The following is a 16216-nucleotide window of genomic DNA, read 5'->3' as shown; positions in this document are numbered from 1 at the left end:
GGGTGCCATAGCTGTGGCAAACAATGATAGAGTGTGTAGTGCAGTTCATCGGTCTGGTGGAAGGGCATAATGCCATAGATAGTTACGCCCTGCGGCAGCATCAGCAGTGCAGTAAGACTGTGACAAACGGGCAGAGAGCAAAAGACAATGAGACCTAATGCCGTAGCAAATGAACGAGTCAGGGTGAGGGATTTGTCGAACGGGCAGTTTGGGACATTTTCCGCGGCTGACTACGGAGTCTGGAGTAGTTCCAGTGCCCTGGGCTGGTCGACCGTCCCTTCTGCTTTTCGCTTTCGCTCCTTCTCTCCTCCTTCCTCCCAACACACCCACTCCCCTCCTCATCTCCCTCCCCCTCTCGCCCCGTCGACTGCTTGGTAAGCTGCCATCTTCTGCTTCTAGCTTGGAGGCCCTTTGCTCCCTTCTTGTTAAGCGGATTATTTCTCAGCTCCCAGTGCCAGAGGAGCGCAGCCCGCCCCAGTTTCAGTCAGATCACGCCTTCATAACTTGGACATTCTATTTTGGAACTTGGAACTAGGGACTTTTCAGGCTGCTCTACCACCATTCCACCGGCACAATCTACAGACTTCACCGCCGCGTTATTTTCCGTCGGTCGTGAGATGGATGGTCCACCAGGATTGTCCGGCGCGTCTCCCGCAACTCCCGCAACCATCTCGGACCTCGTGAAGCAGTCCCATGAGCCTCTCGACCACGCAATGGCCTTTGAGTACACGGAACAACTTCTTACACCCGAGAACAGTCGCTCCGAAACTTCAAGCAATAATGAAAACGCGTCCCACGAGGAAAAACCGACCCTACGCCGACGATCTACACGTGTGACACGCGCTTCACTGCGGGGAGCAGCACAGCTGGAATTCGACTCCGAGATAATTGTTGACGAGCTGAAACTTTCTGCAACGACTACGGAACATATCTGTTTGGACGAGCCTCTCGACAATGGCACCGTGCCGCGAAGGAAGAATGGCGCTTCCCGTTCCCGCCATAGCATTGCGGTCATGGAATCAACTTTACAAGCCGAACCGAGCCTTGTACAGGATCCTATGGATGTTGATGACGAACCAGTAGTTCCTGACACCCCGATCTCGAATTCATCGCATGAACCGCAGGTCGAACAAGCGCCTGCCGCCTTGCTTCCCCGTACACTACGTAAGCGCGTGGAACAAGCATTGGCTCGGGACAAAGGTCACGGCTTACACAAAGACTCGAATGATACAAATGCAGATGAAGAAACTCCAATTAGGCGATCATCTCGACTGAGCGTGCTGGGAAAGGTCTCTGAACTTGTTGGTCGGGCCACGGGCGTTTTGGGCAAGCGTTCGAGCAGCTCAAGGGAGGATGCGAAAGAACCGGACAGGCTATCGAGCCTTCGACCTCGACGAGTTGGTATCGCCAAAGAGGAACCTGCTGATGAGCCGCCGTCAAAGAAGCAACGGGTTTCGGATAACGAACCCGTAGTCAAGACTAAATCGGAATTAGATAGCACCCAGGAGGAACTAACGCCCCCTGAGGTAATCACTCGGTTCAAGGAAAAGCGATGGCTGACCCATGGTCTCTATTCTGGGCAAGAATATACGAACTTACGACCCAGCCAGATGAGGACCGAGAAAAGGAGGAAGGGTCACAACGCAAGCCACCCTAACCATCAGAGAAGGCTTCTGCCACTTCCAATGTTTGCTGGAGAGAGACTACTACAAACAGGACGAGACTTTGAGCTCCCATTCGATATCTACTCACCCCTTCCTGCAGGCCAGCCTAAGCCGAACGAGTGGAAAAAAACCAATAAGAGTGCGTACTGGTACTGCGTCTAAAGGTTGTAAATGCTAATGTTTGAGATAGATGTCTTCGTTGGAGAGGCAGGCAGTATCTGGCGGGCGAACAAAGTCGAAGAGTTCAACAAGTGTGATTGCAAGCCGGAAACCGGTTGCGATCAGTATTGCCAAAACCGATACATGTTCTACGAATGTGACAACAAGATCTGCGCCCTGGGCCCCGAGTGTGGCAATCGGAACTTCGAAGAGCTCAAGCAGAGAGCTAAGGCCGGAGGCAAATACAACGTAGGTGTAGAGGTGATTAAAACCGCAGATCGTGGCTACGGTGTTCGGAGCAACCGTACATTCCAGCCAAACCAGATCATTGTGGAATATACTGGAGAGATTATCACTCAAGCCGAGTGTGAGAAACGCATGCGCACTATCTACAAGAAGAACGAGGTACATCTTTGCCTGGACTCAACGCTCTACTGAAGGATTGATTCTGACCCAAGCTCTCAGTGCTATTACCTTATGTATTTCGACCAGAACATGATCATCGATGCTACCCGTGGATCGATTGCTCGTTTCGTGAACCATGGCTGTGAGCCCAATTGTCGCATGGAAAAGTGGACTGTGGCAGGAAAGCCCCGTATGGCTCTCTTCGCTGGCGACCGGGGCATTATGACCGGGGAGGAGTTGACATATGACTACAACTTTGAGTGAGTATAATGCATTCGGGCATTGAATTTATACTCCTTGTACTGACGCTGTTATAGCCCGTATTCGCAGAAGAATGTCCAACAATGTCGATGCGGTTCGGCAAAATGTCGCGGCATCTTGGGCCCTCGGAAAAGAGAGAAGGAGCAGCGAGCAGAGATGAGAGCAGCCAAGTTGAAGGAACTCGCGGACGCGAAGAAGGCAAACGCAGCAAAACGGCGAAAAGAAAATGCTCTCAACAAAACTCGCTCGCGCAGCATCAAGTCTGGTGTCAAGAAGGCTGTTTCAAAAGCGCGTATGACCGTCTCCAAGGCAGCCGCCTCTCGAAAGAAGCCGGCTACCGGAACATCCGCCAGAAGAGTAACCAAGAAACCTACAAATGCCTCCACGAAGGGAACATCGACGACCTCCAAACGGAATATCAAATTGCCTATAATAAAAACAACCAAGGCAAAAGCAAAGGCTACAGTTCGCGTCAGGAAACCAGCACAATCAACCAAAGCCGCTATAGAGAAGCCTTTAACATCGCCATCCAAGTCACGCAGTCGTGCCCCGGCTGCCAAGAACGCTACCGCAACGAAGGGCTCATCGGCTCGGAAGCAACCTTCGGAGTTGAACAAGGAAGTTCTGAAGGACGTTCGCGAATCGATCAACCTGGGGGCCGGCACGAAATCACCTAGGGCCAAGTCTTCAGCCCGTACATCGGCGCGCTCGTTTAAGGCAAAGAAGCAGTCATAGTGAGCTTTATGAACTGTATTTGGATCCCCTTTTGAACACTTCTAGGACGTGTGCCCAAGAAACACTGGGTGGCACTGCCTTCTTGGGCAGCTTCTTTTGGCCACTAAATATGATCTTGGCTTTCCCCCGTCAGCTCTTGATTTCGCTTTTGCCATTTTGGTCCGATTCTTTGATTCAGTGAATGCTTGGAACCTGGTCCCTATACCCCGACAACATCCTTGGTCTTCCGGCGTTATGTGCGATATTTATTCTGAACTATGCCCGGCTTATTACTAGTTTTTTTTTACCATGTCTTTTGCCTCGACGCATATTATGAGATGTCTTTTAGATGTTCTGTTGGTTCTATTTCAGGGATTTAGCTGTTCAAGGCAGGGAATGGGGCAACTATATTGTCACTCTAATCACGTCCAGTATACGTCTCAACAATTATATTCTCAGGATTAAATGTTATTCTGAAACAATGAGCATTCAATTTGAAGATTGCCCCCAGACAGATATTTCAGAAATAACCAACCATCCGAACTCCAATCACCGCTAGAGGAAATCACATGAAATACATCAATAGCCAGCTCGCGGGGGAGCCATGTCTTTTGCTCGGAAAACCTTCACTGGGTTTGCTGTTCACCGTTCGAAGCCCCATCACCGGAGATCCCTTGTTCTTGAACCAATCCTACTTGCGCCTCTTCACCTTGGTGTCCTACTGTGTGCTCAGCTACTGCAGGCTCAGGGTTCAGTGGGGAAAGCGGTTCAGCTTGCGGCCGAGGAACTTCCTTGGGGGGTTCTTGAGCGGTAGCCTGCGGTTGGTGTTGTTCGGACGCAGGTTCATCGCGAGGTTCCGCTGTAGGTCCAAGGACAGGAGCAGGAACAGGAGTGGGTGACGCTTGCGCCTGCTGCTCCTGTACCGGGTCTACCGCTTGTACGGCAGGACGTTGAACGGGGGATCCTTCGGCGGCGGGTGGCTGTGGTTGTGCAACGGGCTCAGATTCAGCTGGAATGGCGGGTTCTGAAGCGACGGGCTCTTGGGGCTTTTCTTCTTGAGTCTCTGTTGTGGGTTGCGGAGCTTCGGGTTCTGGGGCAGGGGCTGGCTCATTTGAGATTGGTGGTTCAGCAGTGGTAGGGGCGTCTGAAACTGTCTCCGGTTGTTGTTGTTGTTGTTGTTGCTGCTCGATGACGGGCGATATGTCTTGCGGCGCGGGTTCTGAAGCCCCCGCTGGGGTCAATTGCTCTGCTTCCGGCGGCGTTAGTTGCTCGAAAGGGGGTGCCACGGGTTCTTCGCGAGGGGGTTCTACTGTCTCTGGTATGCTCTCCGCGGTCCTGGGCTCTTCTGGTGCCTCGGTGGGTTGCGTAGGAGCGGCCGGTTCAGGTTCAGTCCCTGCCAAGACAGCTTGGTTAAGTGCGCCCTCCGGCTTTTGTTCCGGGGTAGCCTCCCTTTGCGCTTCGATTGTTGTCACCCTGGGTAGGTTTAGGCTCGCTTCTAAGTTATCCAAGAGATCAAACTCATCTTGGCTCGGCGGTCGGTCTGCCTGGTGAGGATCGAAGTCGTGTCCTTGGACTTGTTCTGGCATTTCAGTCTGCGGTGTCTCCATTGATAGATCCATGCTTTCAGGCTCGGCTTGCGGAGGTTCGGGAACTAGCTCACCCGCTTCCTCCATGGTCACGTCAGGTTGTTCAATAGTCGGCGGCTGGGCATTCTCAGCTGTGACGTTCGTTGCTTCCGGGGCCGGGGGCTGTTGAGATTCCTGCGGTGGTGACGGAGTCTTCTCCAAAGACAGAGGCTGAGCAACTTCTGGTGCAGCCTGCAATTGCGGTTCTGCAATCGGAGTCGGAGCGGGTTGCGGGATGTTCTCCGTCGTGGCAGCATCCGTCATTTGAATGTCCTCCAGAACGGGCGCGGTAGTTGCAGCTTCGGGAGCTTGAGCGGGTTGAGCAGGAGTGGGTAGGCTGGCAGGTGCGGCTGACTTGTCGCTAGAGAGCACTGGTGGTGCAACTGGTTGGCGCGGAGCTTGCAGTGGTTCTGCAGCTTGTTTCTGCTTCGGCTCCGGCACCTGCGACCCTTGCGGAGCTTGTATATCAGCAGTAGTATCTGTCGTGGCTGGCACAAGAGTGGGCGTTGGTTCAACTCTAGGGCCAGGCGTAGGCTGGGGTTCTGTGCTGGGCTGTGGGCCGGGCGTCTCTGGGGTTTTCGGATCAAAGCCAGACTCTTCTCCCTCTCCATCCTCACTCTCCTCACCCTCATCGCCTTCATCGCCTTCATCGCCTTCATCATCCTCATCATCCTGCGTAGTCTGATCTACTGACAAGCGTGAGGGATCTGTGTCTTTACCATAGCCCACAGCATTGTCACCAGCTGCGGCTCCATGAACAAGCGCAGCGTCTGCTCCCTCGCCCGGGGCAAACATGACCTTCTTTCTCCTGCCTTTCAAGCCTTTACCCTTACGTTTGGGAGGAGGAGGTCTTCGTTTTGGTGGAGTTATGACAGCCGCTGAGCCTGCCGCAGCAACTACCACCCCCTGCGCATTGACGACGCCGACTCCTTCAATGACCGTACCCGGGGCGGGCGCCTGGGGAGTTACGGTAGCTTGAGTGCTCTCGGCCGCCACTTGAGCGTCGTCAGTGATTTCGCCTTCAATCTTGTGTCCTTCGGGCACCCAGGCGGCGTAGATCAGAATATTGCCTGTAACGGGGTCGACCTTCTTGAAGCGGGTCTTCCTCATTGGTATTGATCCAGCACCATCAACAGTCCCAGCGGTAGCACCGTACAGAGATGGCAACCCTGGTCGTCTCTTCGCTAGGAATTCCACTTCTGGCGCCTCCAGATGTTTAGGGACCGTTGTCCACTTGCGCATGGAGAAGTTGCGCTCTAAGCTCTGCAGCGTCTGTTGTTCTTCTGGATCCGTAGTCTCCTTTTCCTCGTCGTCAAAGTCCTTCGAAGCTTTGCGGATGTATACGCACCCAGAACGAGCCGCGCGCAGAAGCGCCCGGCTCATTGGGTTCAGGAGATGACTATCTCTAGGCATTGGGTGTTCTGGAATTGATGGCTTTCCAGCATTTCCCGCCACTTTAGATTCTGTCCCCTCAGTTTTCGGCTCTTGCGATATGGTCTGGACCTGGCGCGTCCATCGCCGAACGGGTAGTCCTTCGAAGACATCGTGGTCAATCTGGCCGGTTCTGGTGCGGTTGACGCCGTCGCCGAATTGACGGCCCGAACGAGATGACCTAAACTACGCGATATTAACGGCTGCTTCGGCGAAATTGTGAACGATGCTCCCCCGCGTTGTAGCGGAAGATGGGTCGAACTCACTGTCGGGGGCATGGCGCGCGACCGGGAAAGCCACCCGTCTCTCAATCCACGAACAGAGGCGGCGGAATTGAATAGAGGTCAGGACAGCACGAGCTAGTACCCAGTAAGCCGTGCTCAAGTCGCAGAGCAATGTTTGAATTGACGGGGTAAGATAGTGGCTGATTATGTAGGTGAACGAACCCCAAGCCCATGTACTGCGAGGCGCGGTTTCCCTGGCACGTGACCTAGCGAGTGTAGTATGAGAACTATCACTCCGTCATAACGTCGAATTGACTGAATGTGAGAGAAGATTCGGTTTTATGGAAGGTACGTAACAAAGCTAACGACACGATAAGGGTTCCGAGTAAAAGTACAGGCAATCTCAAGATCTATTCCAGTCTCCAGCGCCGTCACCATTCCACCCCCGATAACCATAGAAATACTCCGTAACTTGAGTCACATATCTGCTTTGCATGTCCACAGCTTCTGCAGTAGGTATCTTGTGATGCGATCATGTATATATTTTTGAAATCAGTCCCAGCTAACGAGGATTAGCCGCTAGCAGGAAAACAGAAGGGAGAGCATGTTGGCTGGGGGCTTACCCGGTGTCCTTCTGACGGACAATGCCGCCTTCTTGTCCAGTTTCCTTCCCCTATTACAATAAATTAGATCTAGCATCGAGAAAAAGATTGTCTAGAATACTTACCGTCTTCTGACCCTCAACGACCAACCTATCCATCTGGTAGAATTGGCTGATAACGGTTTGTCTCTAGAAATGGCATTAGTACACGTCTGCTACGGTGGAAATCCTGAGATGGGCGCGATCCCAACTGCGGGAGCCTCTTGATGCTGGGATGAGAAGACTAACCTTCATCATTCGCACGCTCTTCAGACCTTCCTGGATCAATTCCTGTACCCTTCGTTCCTCACTCTCATGCTGATGTGCCCGGAAAGCATCCTTTGTCCTTCGAAGGGCGTATTCGCGAAAGTTGTAGTTCGAGAACTGGGAAGATTGGCGAAGCAAAGACCGGAACTGAATAATACATAAGTAAATAGCTCATTCCACATAGTCCTACTCCGCATTTGCACTTACCAAAGACCGTGCCTGAAAGGCAGTGTCTCGCGAAAGAGCAGAAACAGACATTATGGTACGTGGAAGCGTCGGGAGTGGAGATTATACGTGTATATAGAGATCAGAAGCGAGGCTGAGGATAGTTCTCTGACGCAGGTGCGTTTGCTGCTGATCGCGAAGCGCGGGTGTATGGATATGCCGGACAGTGGTTGATGTCACTGTCTTCAACGGCTTAACGACTGCAAGCGAGAAGTCAAGCTTGACAGATCAAGGTTTGCACAGAGCTTGTGCAGCTAATTCTCCCTTTAAGAGTCCTCTGTCATGAAGTATTAGCCTCGGATTTGCATATCGCAATGGGTAGTGGCGTTGACGCAGGAGCCCGGCATTGACGGAGCCCAAGCTGAGGTATAGCCTTGTCGCAAAAGATTCGCAAGAGCGATGATTGAAAAGATGAATGAACGAAAGAATAGGGACATACTCACAGTATGGAGGAACCAGACCAGTAGTGTCAGTGCTGGTTGTGAGTTCGTTCGGGAAATTCTGATGCTTTTTTGAGTTCGGGATGACGGAGTTAACTATCGGATTGTCCGGCCGCCCTCCGCACTTTCTGCCTCCCCATTCTCCAACTCACCATCGCCGTCTTCTTTGATTCCCCGAGGTTTTGATGAGCGGTGCATGCTTCCATGCGCCTATCATCGCCACCCAATGGCACAACTCCCTACCCCTCCAGCTTCACGCCAGAGCTCCGAGCGGCCAGAAGCCGAATTTAAACAGCTCCATATAGACGACCCCACGCCCGACCTTTTAAAGTCCCTCGACGCGCTTCTTGAAAAGTACCTTCACCTTCTCGATAAGCATCAGAGGCTGCAAAATGACTTAGCTTCAAAGCTGTCCTCGGTACTTTCAAAGTGTCTTAAGAGTTTCTTCGGGGGAATAGGCTGATTGTAAACATAGGGGTTCCTTTCTCTTGCGCATGCGAATTATACATGCCCACCGGGCCGATGGTATGGCGCCGACTACTATGATGAACGGATGAAGGCTTCAAGGAGAGTGTGAGTCAAGCTCGAAGTGGGAGTTGCCGCGTTCCTCGCTCCGTACCTATTCAAAGGAACTGGCTAAGAAGTCTTAAAACAGGATTTTACAACACCCTTTGTCTTCAAACGAAAAAGACTCTAACGCTGAGGCGGAGGGACAGCCACAGACAGACACGTCCGCTGAACGGATCTTCGCGATCGAATTTGCCTCATGCGATGGCGAGGATGAGCAGACTGACAAAGATGACTCGTCAGAGTTGAATGAGAAGGTCCCAGAAAAGGGGCCTGAGCAGGATAGGGAAAGCAACCACCCTATGGGAACTACTACAACTCCCCAAGCCTCGTCCGATGTTTCCGACGCTGGACCTGAGGCAAATGCAAAGCCCGAGCCTATACGACGAGCAAAACGGTCCTGCGATCCGATAAGATGGTATGGCATACTGGTTCCGCCTTCTCTTCGCAGTGCTCAGAAGTCCTTCACTGAAGCAGTCGAAGGCAGTTTGCCTGATCTAGCAGGTATTGTGGTTGAGATGCGGGCCACAGAGAAGGAGATTTCTAGGTTGCGGAAAGAATTGGGACGGGAGTAGGGACTTCTCTGATTCTTAGCATTGATCCTATCCAAGTAGGCGGTCCTTCTGCTGTCACGTACAGAGCTTCGATATCGAGGCTTCAAGTAGGAGACAATAATATCAGGTGGTTCACGGGGCGGGTACGAAATACGCAGTACACCACCTGCAGATGCTGTATGTGTACGCGGATCAGCCTATGGGGTGCTTTCGTCATAGCTCCGATCAAAGATGTTGATCGAATCTGGATGACGATCCGAGTTTCGATTCTGGAACTCTTCACCACCAGACAACCCCATAATATAGTCGAATGTGGTCGGTCACATGATGGCAGTTGTGCTTTCTCCATTTGGACGCAGAACAGCACACCGGACAACTTCAACTTCATCTTCAACACCAAGACTTTCTTATATCCTCAGGATCCAGCATCATGCAATGCGATGGATTTCCAGACCGTTTTCGGAAAGACGCCCCGAGTCTGGCTGTCTCAAAACAATATATTTGGTATATTAAAGGACGGCGTCAGCGACGAAACGAAGCTAGTCTGCCAAACCAGCCTCCTGACTCTTCAGGCCTCCGAGTCCTCCTGATCAAGCGCGAGATTATTACCCAGCCCCAGATTAGGGTGCGATGACTCGAGAATCTCTTCAACAAGTCTCAGATCATGAAGCCGAGCACCTGATTGGGAGTTCAAGGGCAAGATATGATGCATAACAGACTGCGACGCTCGTCGCCCACTTCTTTAACAGCATCCGGAGAAGACGACCGCCGCAGCTGACGAATAAACGGTCTCCATCTCGGTCTTCCTCGGCGCGAGTCAACCGTGCCCCTGGTTTCGAATGGACTTTCCGCCCGTTGAGAGTGGCTCCTCCGATCAAATCTGAGACGTGCCGTCGTCTTAGCCATCTCCACCCAGCCAATAGTCTCTGCCCTAGCAATCATACTGGCCTAGCTTCCGGCGCTTTCAATCAACTCTGGGTCACAACACCTGGCCAATATTCCGTCTTCGCTTAGACAATTCATGGTATGGGGTTGCAAACGATGAAACGGATCATTCTATGAGGACAAAGGACTCGTGGGCGTTGACATGAGAATGCCGGCTTGTTCTTACAAGATTGAAGATACTTGTATTTTCATGCAACGTATAGTAATTGGTCATGTTGCCAGGTTGCTCAACTCTGCAAATTGACAGGCCTTAGCCGATTGTGCTAGCGATCCTTCGTGACAGCTTCTGCGCTAGTTCCTACGTCGGGGGTGTCTCCACTGATTGTTTCCAATTCTAACCCATCCTATATTTGTACCAAAAATGGGCAGCATCAATCTCTGAGTCCGAGGCTTGGTTTGACCGTTTGAGGGTCTTTGGAATTGGACTCTGGAGAGACCCTTGACTTCCTTTCGTTACCCACCCGGTGTGAGGTACCTTCGTCCAAGAGATTCCTTTGTTTCTCGAATTGCCTCGCTGCCGCTCATTCTCTCATTTCGTTCTTCAGGCAAGAGCCAGTGGCTCTCTTGGATCTGGTTCTGTTGGGTGAAGCTGTGAGTTCAAGATCATCTCTTACTTGGCCACCTGATGCTGACCACTTCTTCAGGTATTTCATTTCAGCAGTTTGCCTGGACCTGAGACGCGGGGACTGTCAACTGCAATGAGGTTCTGACGTTCTATTCCTTCTTTATAACATCTTTGTGGTATGCAAACTCTCCCAACCAGCTGTCATGTGGCTTGGATACACTGCAAAGCCATATTGACCGCGATACCTCGGATAGAGGCATTGAGTGCCATTCACATCACAATTCACTTTCTTTCCAGTCCTGGGCTTCTGGTTCTCAAGTCCCTTCATCACTATCGTTTACATTCAGCGGCGCCCTCAACAATCCTTTATCAGGCTTGCTATCGTCCGACTACGCTTATCTTCCATTCTTCCAGCCCCTTTGGACGTTTTCTCAATACTTTGGGAGCTGGTTCTTGTTTAGGTTTACTTTGCTCTGAAGATAGACAGCTATTTCCGAACCAACATCTAGGTCGACGCTATATATCACTACCTTCACCGAAACCAAGTCGTTGCTTTCACAATAATGGATCCGACTTCGAAGCAAGGCTGGTCCGATCCTCGAGCCACGGAGAGGAAGGGCTCTGTTCGTCGCGCAAGAGAAATGCTAGAAGTTGGTAAACGGCCTAAGATTCGAGCTCCTCAGGCAAACGCGATGTTACCACCAGAACCCCGTATGTCCCAACAAACTGCATGGCCATTATTGGGCGATGATGGGCCCGTGACAAACGTCGTTGACCCTCAGGGGCGGTTGTCAAATATGGTGGATTCCCAAGGGAGACTCATGGAGCCCAGAGGCCCTTCGCCTCAGCACCCACCTCCACGCCCAGCTCGATCAGATCCTCCGTCGCCCTCTGTGTATTCGGAGAGGAGCGTCCCAGACGCTGTTCCCAGTCCTCTACATCTCAACAACCGCAATCGCACCCCGTCGTTCTCTCAGCCGTTTGCCAATCAGCAACACATCCATCCCGCCCTGAGGGAGCCCGTGCCAATAGCAAACGAAGACATGTTTAGAAAGTCGGCAGCCTCGTCTCTGGCCTCTATCCCTTCGATACCCGACTTTCCCCCGCCACTTCCTCAGAACAAACATCTCGCACCGCCGGCTCCTATACGTCCAGGTATGACTCGCGGGTCCTCTGTCTCGCCGATACCCGAAGAGTTGCCCGATAGTCCAACAATTCTGAACAAGCCATATGCCAGACTCACCGCATCCAGCTGGAATTCTGAGCGGCGGGAATCTGAGGTCTTGGGTGTATATATGGATGGCGAGTCTGATGGGACGCCTGATTCGCCTGAACATGCCGAAGTGACTCTAGTTCGACAGGCCAGCATTGGAACCCGAGGCAAGCCTTCTTTACGTACAATCAGTAAACCTAGCACTGAAGCTTTGGTCGGAGCGAATGGCAGAATAGGGACACCAGTAGGACAGGCCAACGGGGCTCGTCTAAAGGAGGTTGCAGCTGGACTGGCCCCGCGAGACTCCTTTGCCTCGTCCTCATCTGAGGAGTCGGATATTGACCCCGAAAAACCGCCAATTGTGTTGGGAGATGATAAAAGCACACACAACTCGTATAATAGTGACATGAGATCTCTTGACAGAGCGGCGGTGTTCCCCCAAAGAGCTCCAACTATGAGCGAGATGCGGCCAGGGGCTCGCAGGCCGCCCCGCTTGAACATCAACGCTGTGCGAGACGCTGAAGCCCGTGGTAGTCTCACAAGTCTATCAGACTTGATTAAACGTGCGACAAAACTTGCGACCAACCTCGAGCATGGTCGGACAGCAAGCAGGAATGACCTTCTGAACGGTGGGGGATCTAGACATCCATTTGGTAGGTTTCCAGCTAGGATGGTTCCATTTTTCGGTCGAACTAACAAGTACATTAGGCGATCCTGAGCGCGGCTCAATAAAGGACATATTGGCCTCGTTTCCTAACCCTGCCGCGACACCAGAAGGTCGTTCATCTTGGCCCATATTCTGGAGGAGATCCACACTTCACCAACTACACTCACAGGAACAGGGAGGAGAAGTGAGCCAGGAGAAAGGCAGCACTGAAAGCCAGCGGCGCCGATGCTGCGGGATGCCTTTGTGGGCATTCATTACCACTTGCGTGATACTGATTCTCGTTATCGCCGCCGCCGTTCTGATACCCATATTCCTGGTTGTTGTCCCTCGGGAAAACAAGAGTAACAACAGTAGCACCACGTTGTGTGAGAAAACAGCCCCTTGTTCAAATGGTGGTGTCAGTGTATCAAGTGGTGATATCTGCTCCTGTGTTTGCGTCAACGGATACACTGGCTCACGCTGTACTGCCTCCGGCGATGCTAGCTGCGTCACCACTGAAATCACTCAGAACTCCACGTCGAGGAATGCTACCGTTGGGGATGATCTTCCGCGTCTCTTCGAAGGTTCTCAAACCAATTTCAGCATTCCGCTAGACTCTGTCACCATCATGGCGCTCTTCAGTCAAAACAATGTCTCCTGTACCACGGAAAACGCGCTTGTAGCGTTCAAAGGAGTGTCTTCGAATGATAACAAGCGTCGTGCTTTCATCACAGATCAACCATCAACCAGCAATGAAGCCTTGTCTCAGCCAGAAGGGCCGACCGTGACAGTTCCTGTGCGCAGAGACGTTGCCACGAAGAACGGCATTCTCTTTGAGGATTCTGAATCCGACGAAAGCCCTGCAGCGGCACAGACAAGCTCCGCTTCAAAAACAAAAGCGACACCAGCTCCCACCTCCACCGTCACTACCGCGGCGCTTGACTTTTCTCGAATTGCTGTTTTGTATATCCTCGAGAAAACCGGCACACTCGATGCGGCCATGTTCTCAGCGGACATAATCCAGAAGCACTTGGAACATTCCTACTCCAACTCATCTGGTGAGAACTTTATCATTGACCTCGTTCCTTCTGGGGTAAAAGGCAACATTACTCTGGACTATGAAGGGTTCACCATCACTGATTTTGACGGCGATACTGTTGGTGCTTCTTAAGAAATCTTTTACATTGTACATGTCTCTTGCTCCGTATATTTCTCTGATTCGTACATTCCTTGATGTCACGGTTCTTTTGGGTCATTGGGTTTCACTTCTCGCACTCCTTTGCCTCCGCTTGATTGATTGTTATGTTTATCACCTGAGAGTATATGGCCCGCTCTCTTACTTCCTTCGGCGTCCCTTGATATGTATATACACCTCCTTCCTCAGCTTGCGCCACGCTTGTTACACCTAGTTCTTGGCTAGATGATTTGGGTTGATGATAGCTGATTAGCGTTAATCTTGTTAATAAATGTTGCCTTGGGCTTCAAAATACTATATCAGGTCAATGTTAAGTACTTAGGGAACGTATTTCTAGTGGTTCGTATAGTATTCGCCCTTGTTCGGACGTTTCATATGGAATGCTTTTATATGTCATGGTATTATACAAACGGTGCAAGCCGCATCCAGAACTCCTCAGGGCATTCTCTCCCATATATGCATAAAGCAGCTGAGCATCACCAGCGGCAAGTAAAGACCAAAATATAGCTACCTAAAACAATCCAACACCAGGCACGGCACCTTGAATCGCAGAGTCATCTTCAATAATAGGCAGGAGCTTCCTAAAGCGTTCTTGCAGAATAAACTGCTCCGCCTCCCACCGCTTCCTCTCTAACGTCTTAGCCTCAATCTGTTTCTTCGAGGGGCCAAACCACGAAGATCCGTTCTTCGCCTTGGCGATCGTCTCTTCTTCTTCCTTTTGCGCCGTCTTGAGGAATTGCGCGACCATTGTCCTCCAGTTCTCGAAGCCGACGCGGAGACAGTCGACGCAGCGGTTCTCGCGCGCGGACGGGTCTGTGTCTGGGAGTGTGGATTCGGCGAGGTCGACTGCGTCGCGGGTCCAGGCGAGGCCTGATTCTTTGGAGTGTGTGGCGTAGATTATTTCGCCGATGTAAGTCATGAGCCCGGCTTCGTCGCAGGAGGAGGAGGGTGTACGGTAGGGGGGTTCGTCGCCAGAGCGTGGTGGCGGTGGGTATTCAGCGGGGACGAAGAGGGTCTTAAGAGTGTTAAAGAAGGAGACGAAGATGTCGTTTGACTGTTTGGGGATGGGGGCGGGTGTTGGGAGGGCGGTGCCGGGGGGAGGTGGAGAGGAGGCACGGCGGGCTTTGAGGACGGAGGTGAAGATCGAGAGGGCTGTTGGGAGGTTGCCGTGTCGGGCGTTATGGACTGCCAGGGCTGTCGAGACCCGGAGGATGTTCTCGGTTGGTAGAGATTCGGCGTTGCTTTTAATGATGCCGGTCTTTAGGTCTACGACCTTTGTAGCGTCCGTTGGGGACCCGGACGCGGCGATGTCCATGGCCCATGTGTACATATCAGCTGCAGTGCCTTGCAGACCCTTGTAATCCAGCCAATCTGCATACGCGAGAGCGGCATCAATCTTCTGGCTTGTCTCAAAGCCACGGGTAGTCAGTATTTTCATATAGAAGACCTCCGGGCTAGGAGATGCCGGCTCGGCGTCCTCCTCGTGCGGTGTGAGCTGTCCCATAGGTACAGGTTTCGGACGGGGGTTCGAAGGGCCAACAAAGTACTCCGCCGATGCCGAGACACGTTGTTTCCGATCGGTGAGCCAGCCCTCTAGATTCTCCGCTGCCTTTGCAGCACCCAGGAGAGCCTGGAAGTACCCACGTCTCCATGGTTCGCTTTTAGCCGTAACGTCGTACCCGGCCTTACCAACACCATCAATAAAGAGTCCGCCTTCCTCCTGCTCAACAATGCCCTTCCCATCACCATTCACGTCCTCCAACCGCGATATCAATTCCTTGCAGTAACCGGCAACCATCGGCCAATCACTCATCAGCCTTCCAATTTCCTCGGGGTTCTGCCACGCCTCGGCAGCCCGCAAGCACCACCGACTCTTCCACGACCATTCCGATGGCGTCGGCCACTTGTGCTCGAGTTCCTCCTGATAAATTCCGATCTTGATGATCTCGTAAAAGACAAGGATAGCGCCGAGCGACAGACTAAGCCGCAGCACGCGCGACGCGCGCTTCTTGAAGTGGCCGCGGCTTTCGGTCGAGACGAGTCTTGCATAGTGTTGTTGAAGATGGACGGATAGCGGAGGGGAAGCCCGGTTGATGGGTGAGGGTGAGAGGAAGGCTAGTTGCGGTCGGCTTCGCTGCGGGGAAAGAATCAGAAGTGGTGGTTTCTGTGTAAAAGGGCGGCGACATGTTCGGCGAGAACTGGTTGGGGCTAGATGTGGCCGCACTGAGGGGCCTGGGGCCCCCGGTATTCGAGAGATCCGTGTATGTTGACGCAGCATCTTCAGTGCTTGTGTCGTGTAAACGTTGATTCGGGCGTGAAGGAAGACCTATCATGATACCTATCGAGAGTTTGCATCGTTTGCAGTTTACCTATTGGGAAGTGGGTCGGTCTAAGCCCTTTACGGTGTGTATACTTCAAACAACCTACAAGGCCCCAATCCATGGAAATTCCAGACCGTTATGGATAACATAGTGTT

At 52.2% G+C, this 16216-nt stretch overlaps 6 protein-coding genes across 6 annotated transcripts; 3 read left to right on the top strand and 3 right to left on the bottom strand.

Moving 5' to 3' along the window:
• Positions 1 to 381: 381 nt before the first annotated feature.
• On the top strand, positions 382 to 3368 carry BDW74DRAFT_129319 (putative histone-lysine N-methyltransferase (Ash1)). The gene is made up of 4 exons (XM_073722246.1): positions 382 to 1803; positions 1855 to 2228; positions 2289 to 2488; positions 2546 to 3368. Exons 1-4 carry the CDS (start codon positions 618 to 620, stop codon positions 3222 to 3224), a joined length of 2439 nt encoding a protein of 812 aa, XP_073585611.1. The 5' UTR covers positions 382 to 617; the 3' UTR covers positions 3225 to 3368.
• Positions 3369 to 3717: 349 nt separating this feature from the next.
• On the bottom strand, positions 3718 to 6404 carry BDW74DRAFT_129321 (uncharacterized protein). Its single transcript, XM_073722247.1, has one exon. It carries the CDS (start codon positions 6239 to 6241, stop codon positions 3830 to 3832), a length of 2412 nt encoding a protein of 803 aa, XP_073585610.1. The 5' UTR covers positions 6242 to 6404; the 3' UTR covers positions 3718 to 3829.
• Positions 6405 to 6804: 400 nt separating this feature from the next.
• Positions 6805 to 8136, bottom strand: BDW74DRAFT_149862 (LYR motif-containing protein). Its single transcript, XM_073723944.1, has 6 exons — positions 8059 to 8136; positions 7598 to 7892; positions 7373 to 7537; positions 7211 to 7273; positions 7107 to 7156; positions 6805 to 7045 (listed from the first exon to the last, which is right to left on the bottom strand). Exons 2-6 carry the CDS (start codon positions 7646 to 7648, stop codon positions 7036 to 7038), a joined length of 339 nt encoding a protein of 112 aa, XP_073585609.1. The 5' UTR covers positions 7649 to 7892; positions 8059 to 8136; the 3' UTR covers positions 6805 to 7035.
• A 145-nt stretch (positions 8137 to 8281) lies between these two features.
• BDW74DRAFT_176484 (uncharacterized protein) lies at positions 8282 to 9197 on the top strand (the record flags this gene model as incomplete). The annotated part of the gene is made up of 3 exons (XM_073728615.1): positions 8282 to 8473; positions 8531 to 8628; positions 8711 to 9197. 3 exons carry the CDS (start codon positions 8282 to 8284, stop codon positions 9195 to 9197), a joined length of 777 nt encoding a protein of 258 aa, XP_073585608.1.
• A 1882-nt stretch (positions 9198 to 11079) lies between these two features.
• BDW74DRAFT_129283 (uncharacterized protein) lies at positions 11080 to 14043 on the top strand. The gene is made up of 2 exons (XM_073722245.1): positions 11080 to 12552; positions 12608 to 14043. The coding sequence occupies exons 1-2, from the start codon at positions 11250 to 11252 to the stop codon at positions 13714 to 13716; spliced, it is 2412 nt and encodes an 803-aa protein (XP_073585607.1). The 5' UTR covers positions 11080 to 11249; the 3' UTR covers positions 13717 to 14043.
• Position 14044: 1 nt separating this feature from the next.
• On the bottom strand, positions 14045 to 16022 carry BDW74DRAFT_129274 (uncharacterized protein). The gene has a single exon (XM_073722244.1). It carries the CDS (start codon positions 16016 to 16018, stop codon positions 14252 to 14254), a length of 1767 nt encoding a protein of 588 aa, XP_073585606.1. The 5' UTR covers positions 16019 to 16022; the 3' UTR covers positions 14045 to 14251.
• Positions 16023 to 16216: the final 194 nt, after the last annotated feature.

This window comes from Aspergillus multicolor (assembly GCF_047715735.1).
Source record: "Aspergillus multicolor strain CBS 133.54 unplaced genomic scaffold BDW74scaffold_7, whole genome shotgun sequence".
Classification (NCBI taxonomy): domain Eukaryota; kingdom Fungi; phylum Ascomycota; class Eurotiomycetes; order Eurotiales; family Aspergillaceae; genus Aspergillus; species Aspergillus multicolor.
Note: the sequence above shows the minus strand (reverse complement) of the source record. Positions and strands in the feature narration are given on the sequence as shown.

Excerpts from the sequence above, each read along its gene's own strand:
- BDW74DRAFT_129283 (XM_073722245.1), top strand. The coding sequence starts at position 11,250 with ATGGATCCGACTTCGAAGCAAGGCTGGTCCGATCCTCGAGCCACGGAG. Across the intron at positions 12,553-12,607 it reads GGGATCTAGACATCCATTTG|GCGATCCTGAGCGCGGCTCA; the intron begins GTAGGTTTCCAG and ends CAAGTACATTAG.
- BDW74DRAFT_129319 (XM_073722246.1), top strand. The coding sequence starts at position 618 with ATGGATGGTCCACCAGGATTGTCCGGCGCGTCTCCCGCAACTCCCGCA. Across the intron at positions 2,229-2,288 it reads CTATCTACAAGAAGAACGAG|TGCTATTACCTTATGTATTT; the intron begins GTACATCTTTGC and ends CCAAGCTCTCAG. Across the intron at positions 2,489-2,545 it reads ACATATGACTACAACTTTGA|CCCGTATTCGCAGAAGAATG; the intron begins GTGAGTATAATG and ends ACGCTGTTATAG.
- BDW74DRAFT_129321 (XM_073722247.1), bottom strand. The coding sequence starts at position 6,241 with ATGCCTAGAGATAGTCATCTCCTGAACCCAATGAGCCGGGCGCTTCTG.
- BDW74DRAFT_129274 (XM_073722244.1), bottom strand. The coding sequence starts at position 16,018 with ATGCTGCGTCAACATACACGGATCTCTCGAATACCGGGGGCCCCAGGC.
- BDW74DRAFT_149862 (XM_073723944.1), bottom strand. The coding sequence starts at position 7,648 with ATGTCTGTTTCTGCTCTTTCGCGAGACACTGCCTTTCAGGCACGGTCT. Across the intron at positions 7,538-7,597 it reads CCTTTCAGGCACGGTCTTTG|TTCCGGTCTTTGCTTCGCCA; the intron begins GTAAGTGCAAAT and ends TGTATTATTCAG. Across the intron at positions 7,274-7,372 it reads AGAGCGTGCGAATGATGAAG|AGACAAACCGTTATCAGCCA; the intron begins GTTAGTCTTCTC and ends TGCCATTTCTAG.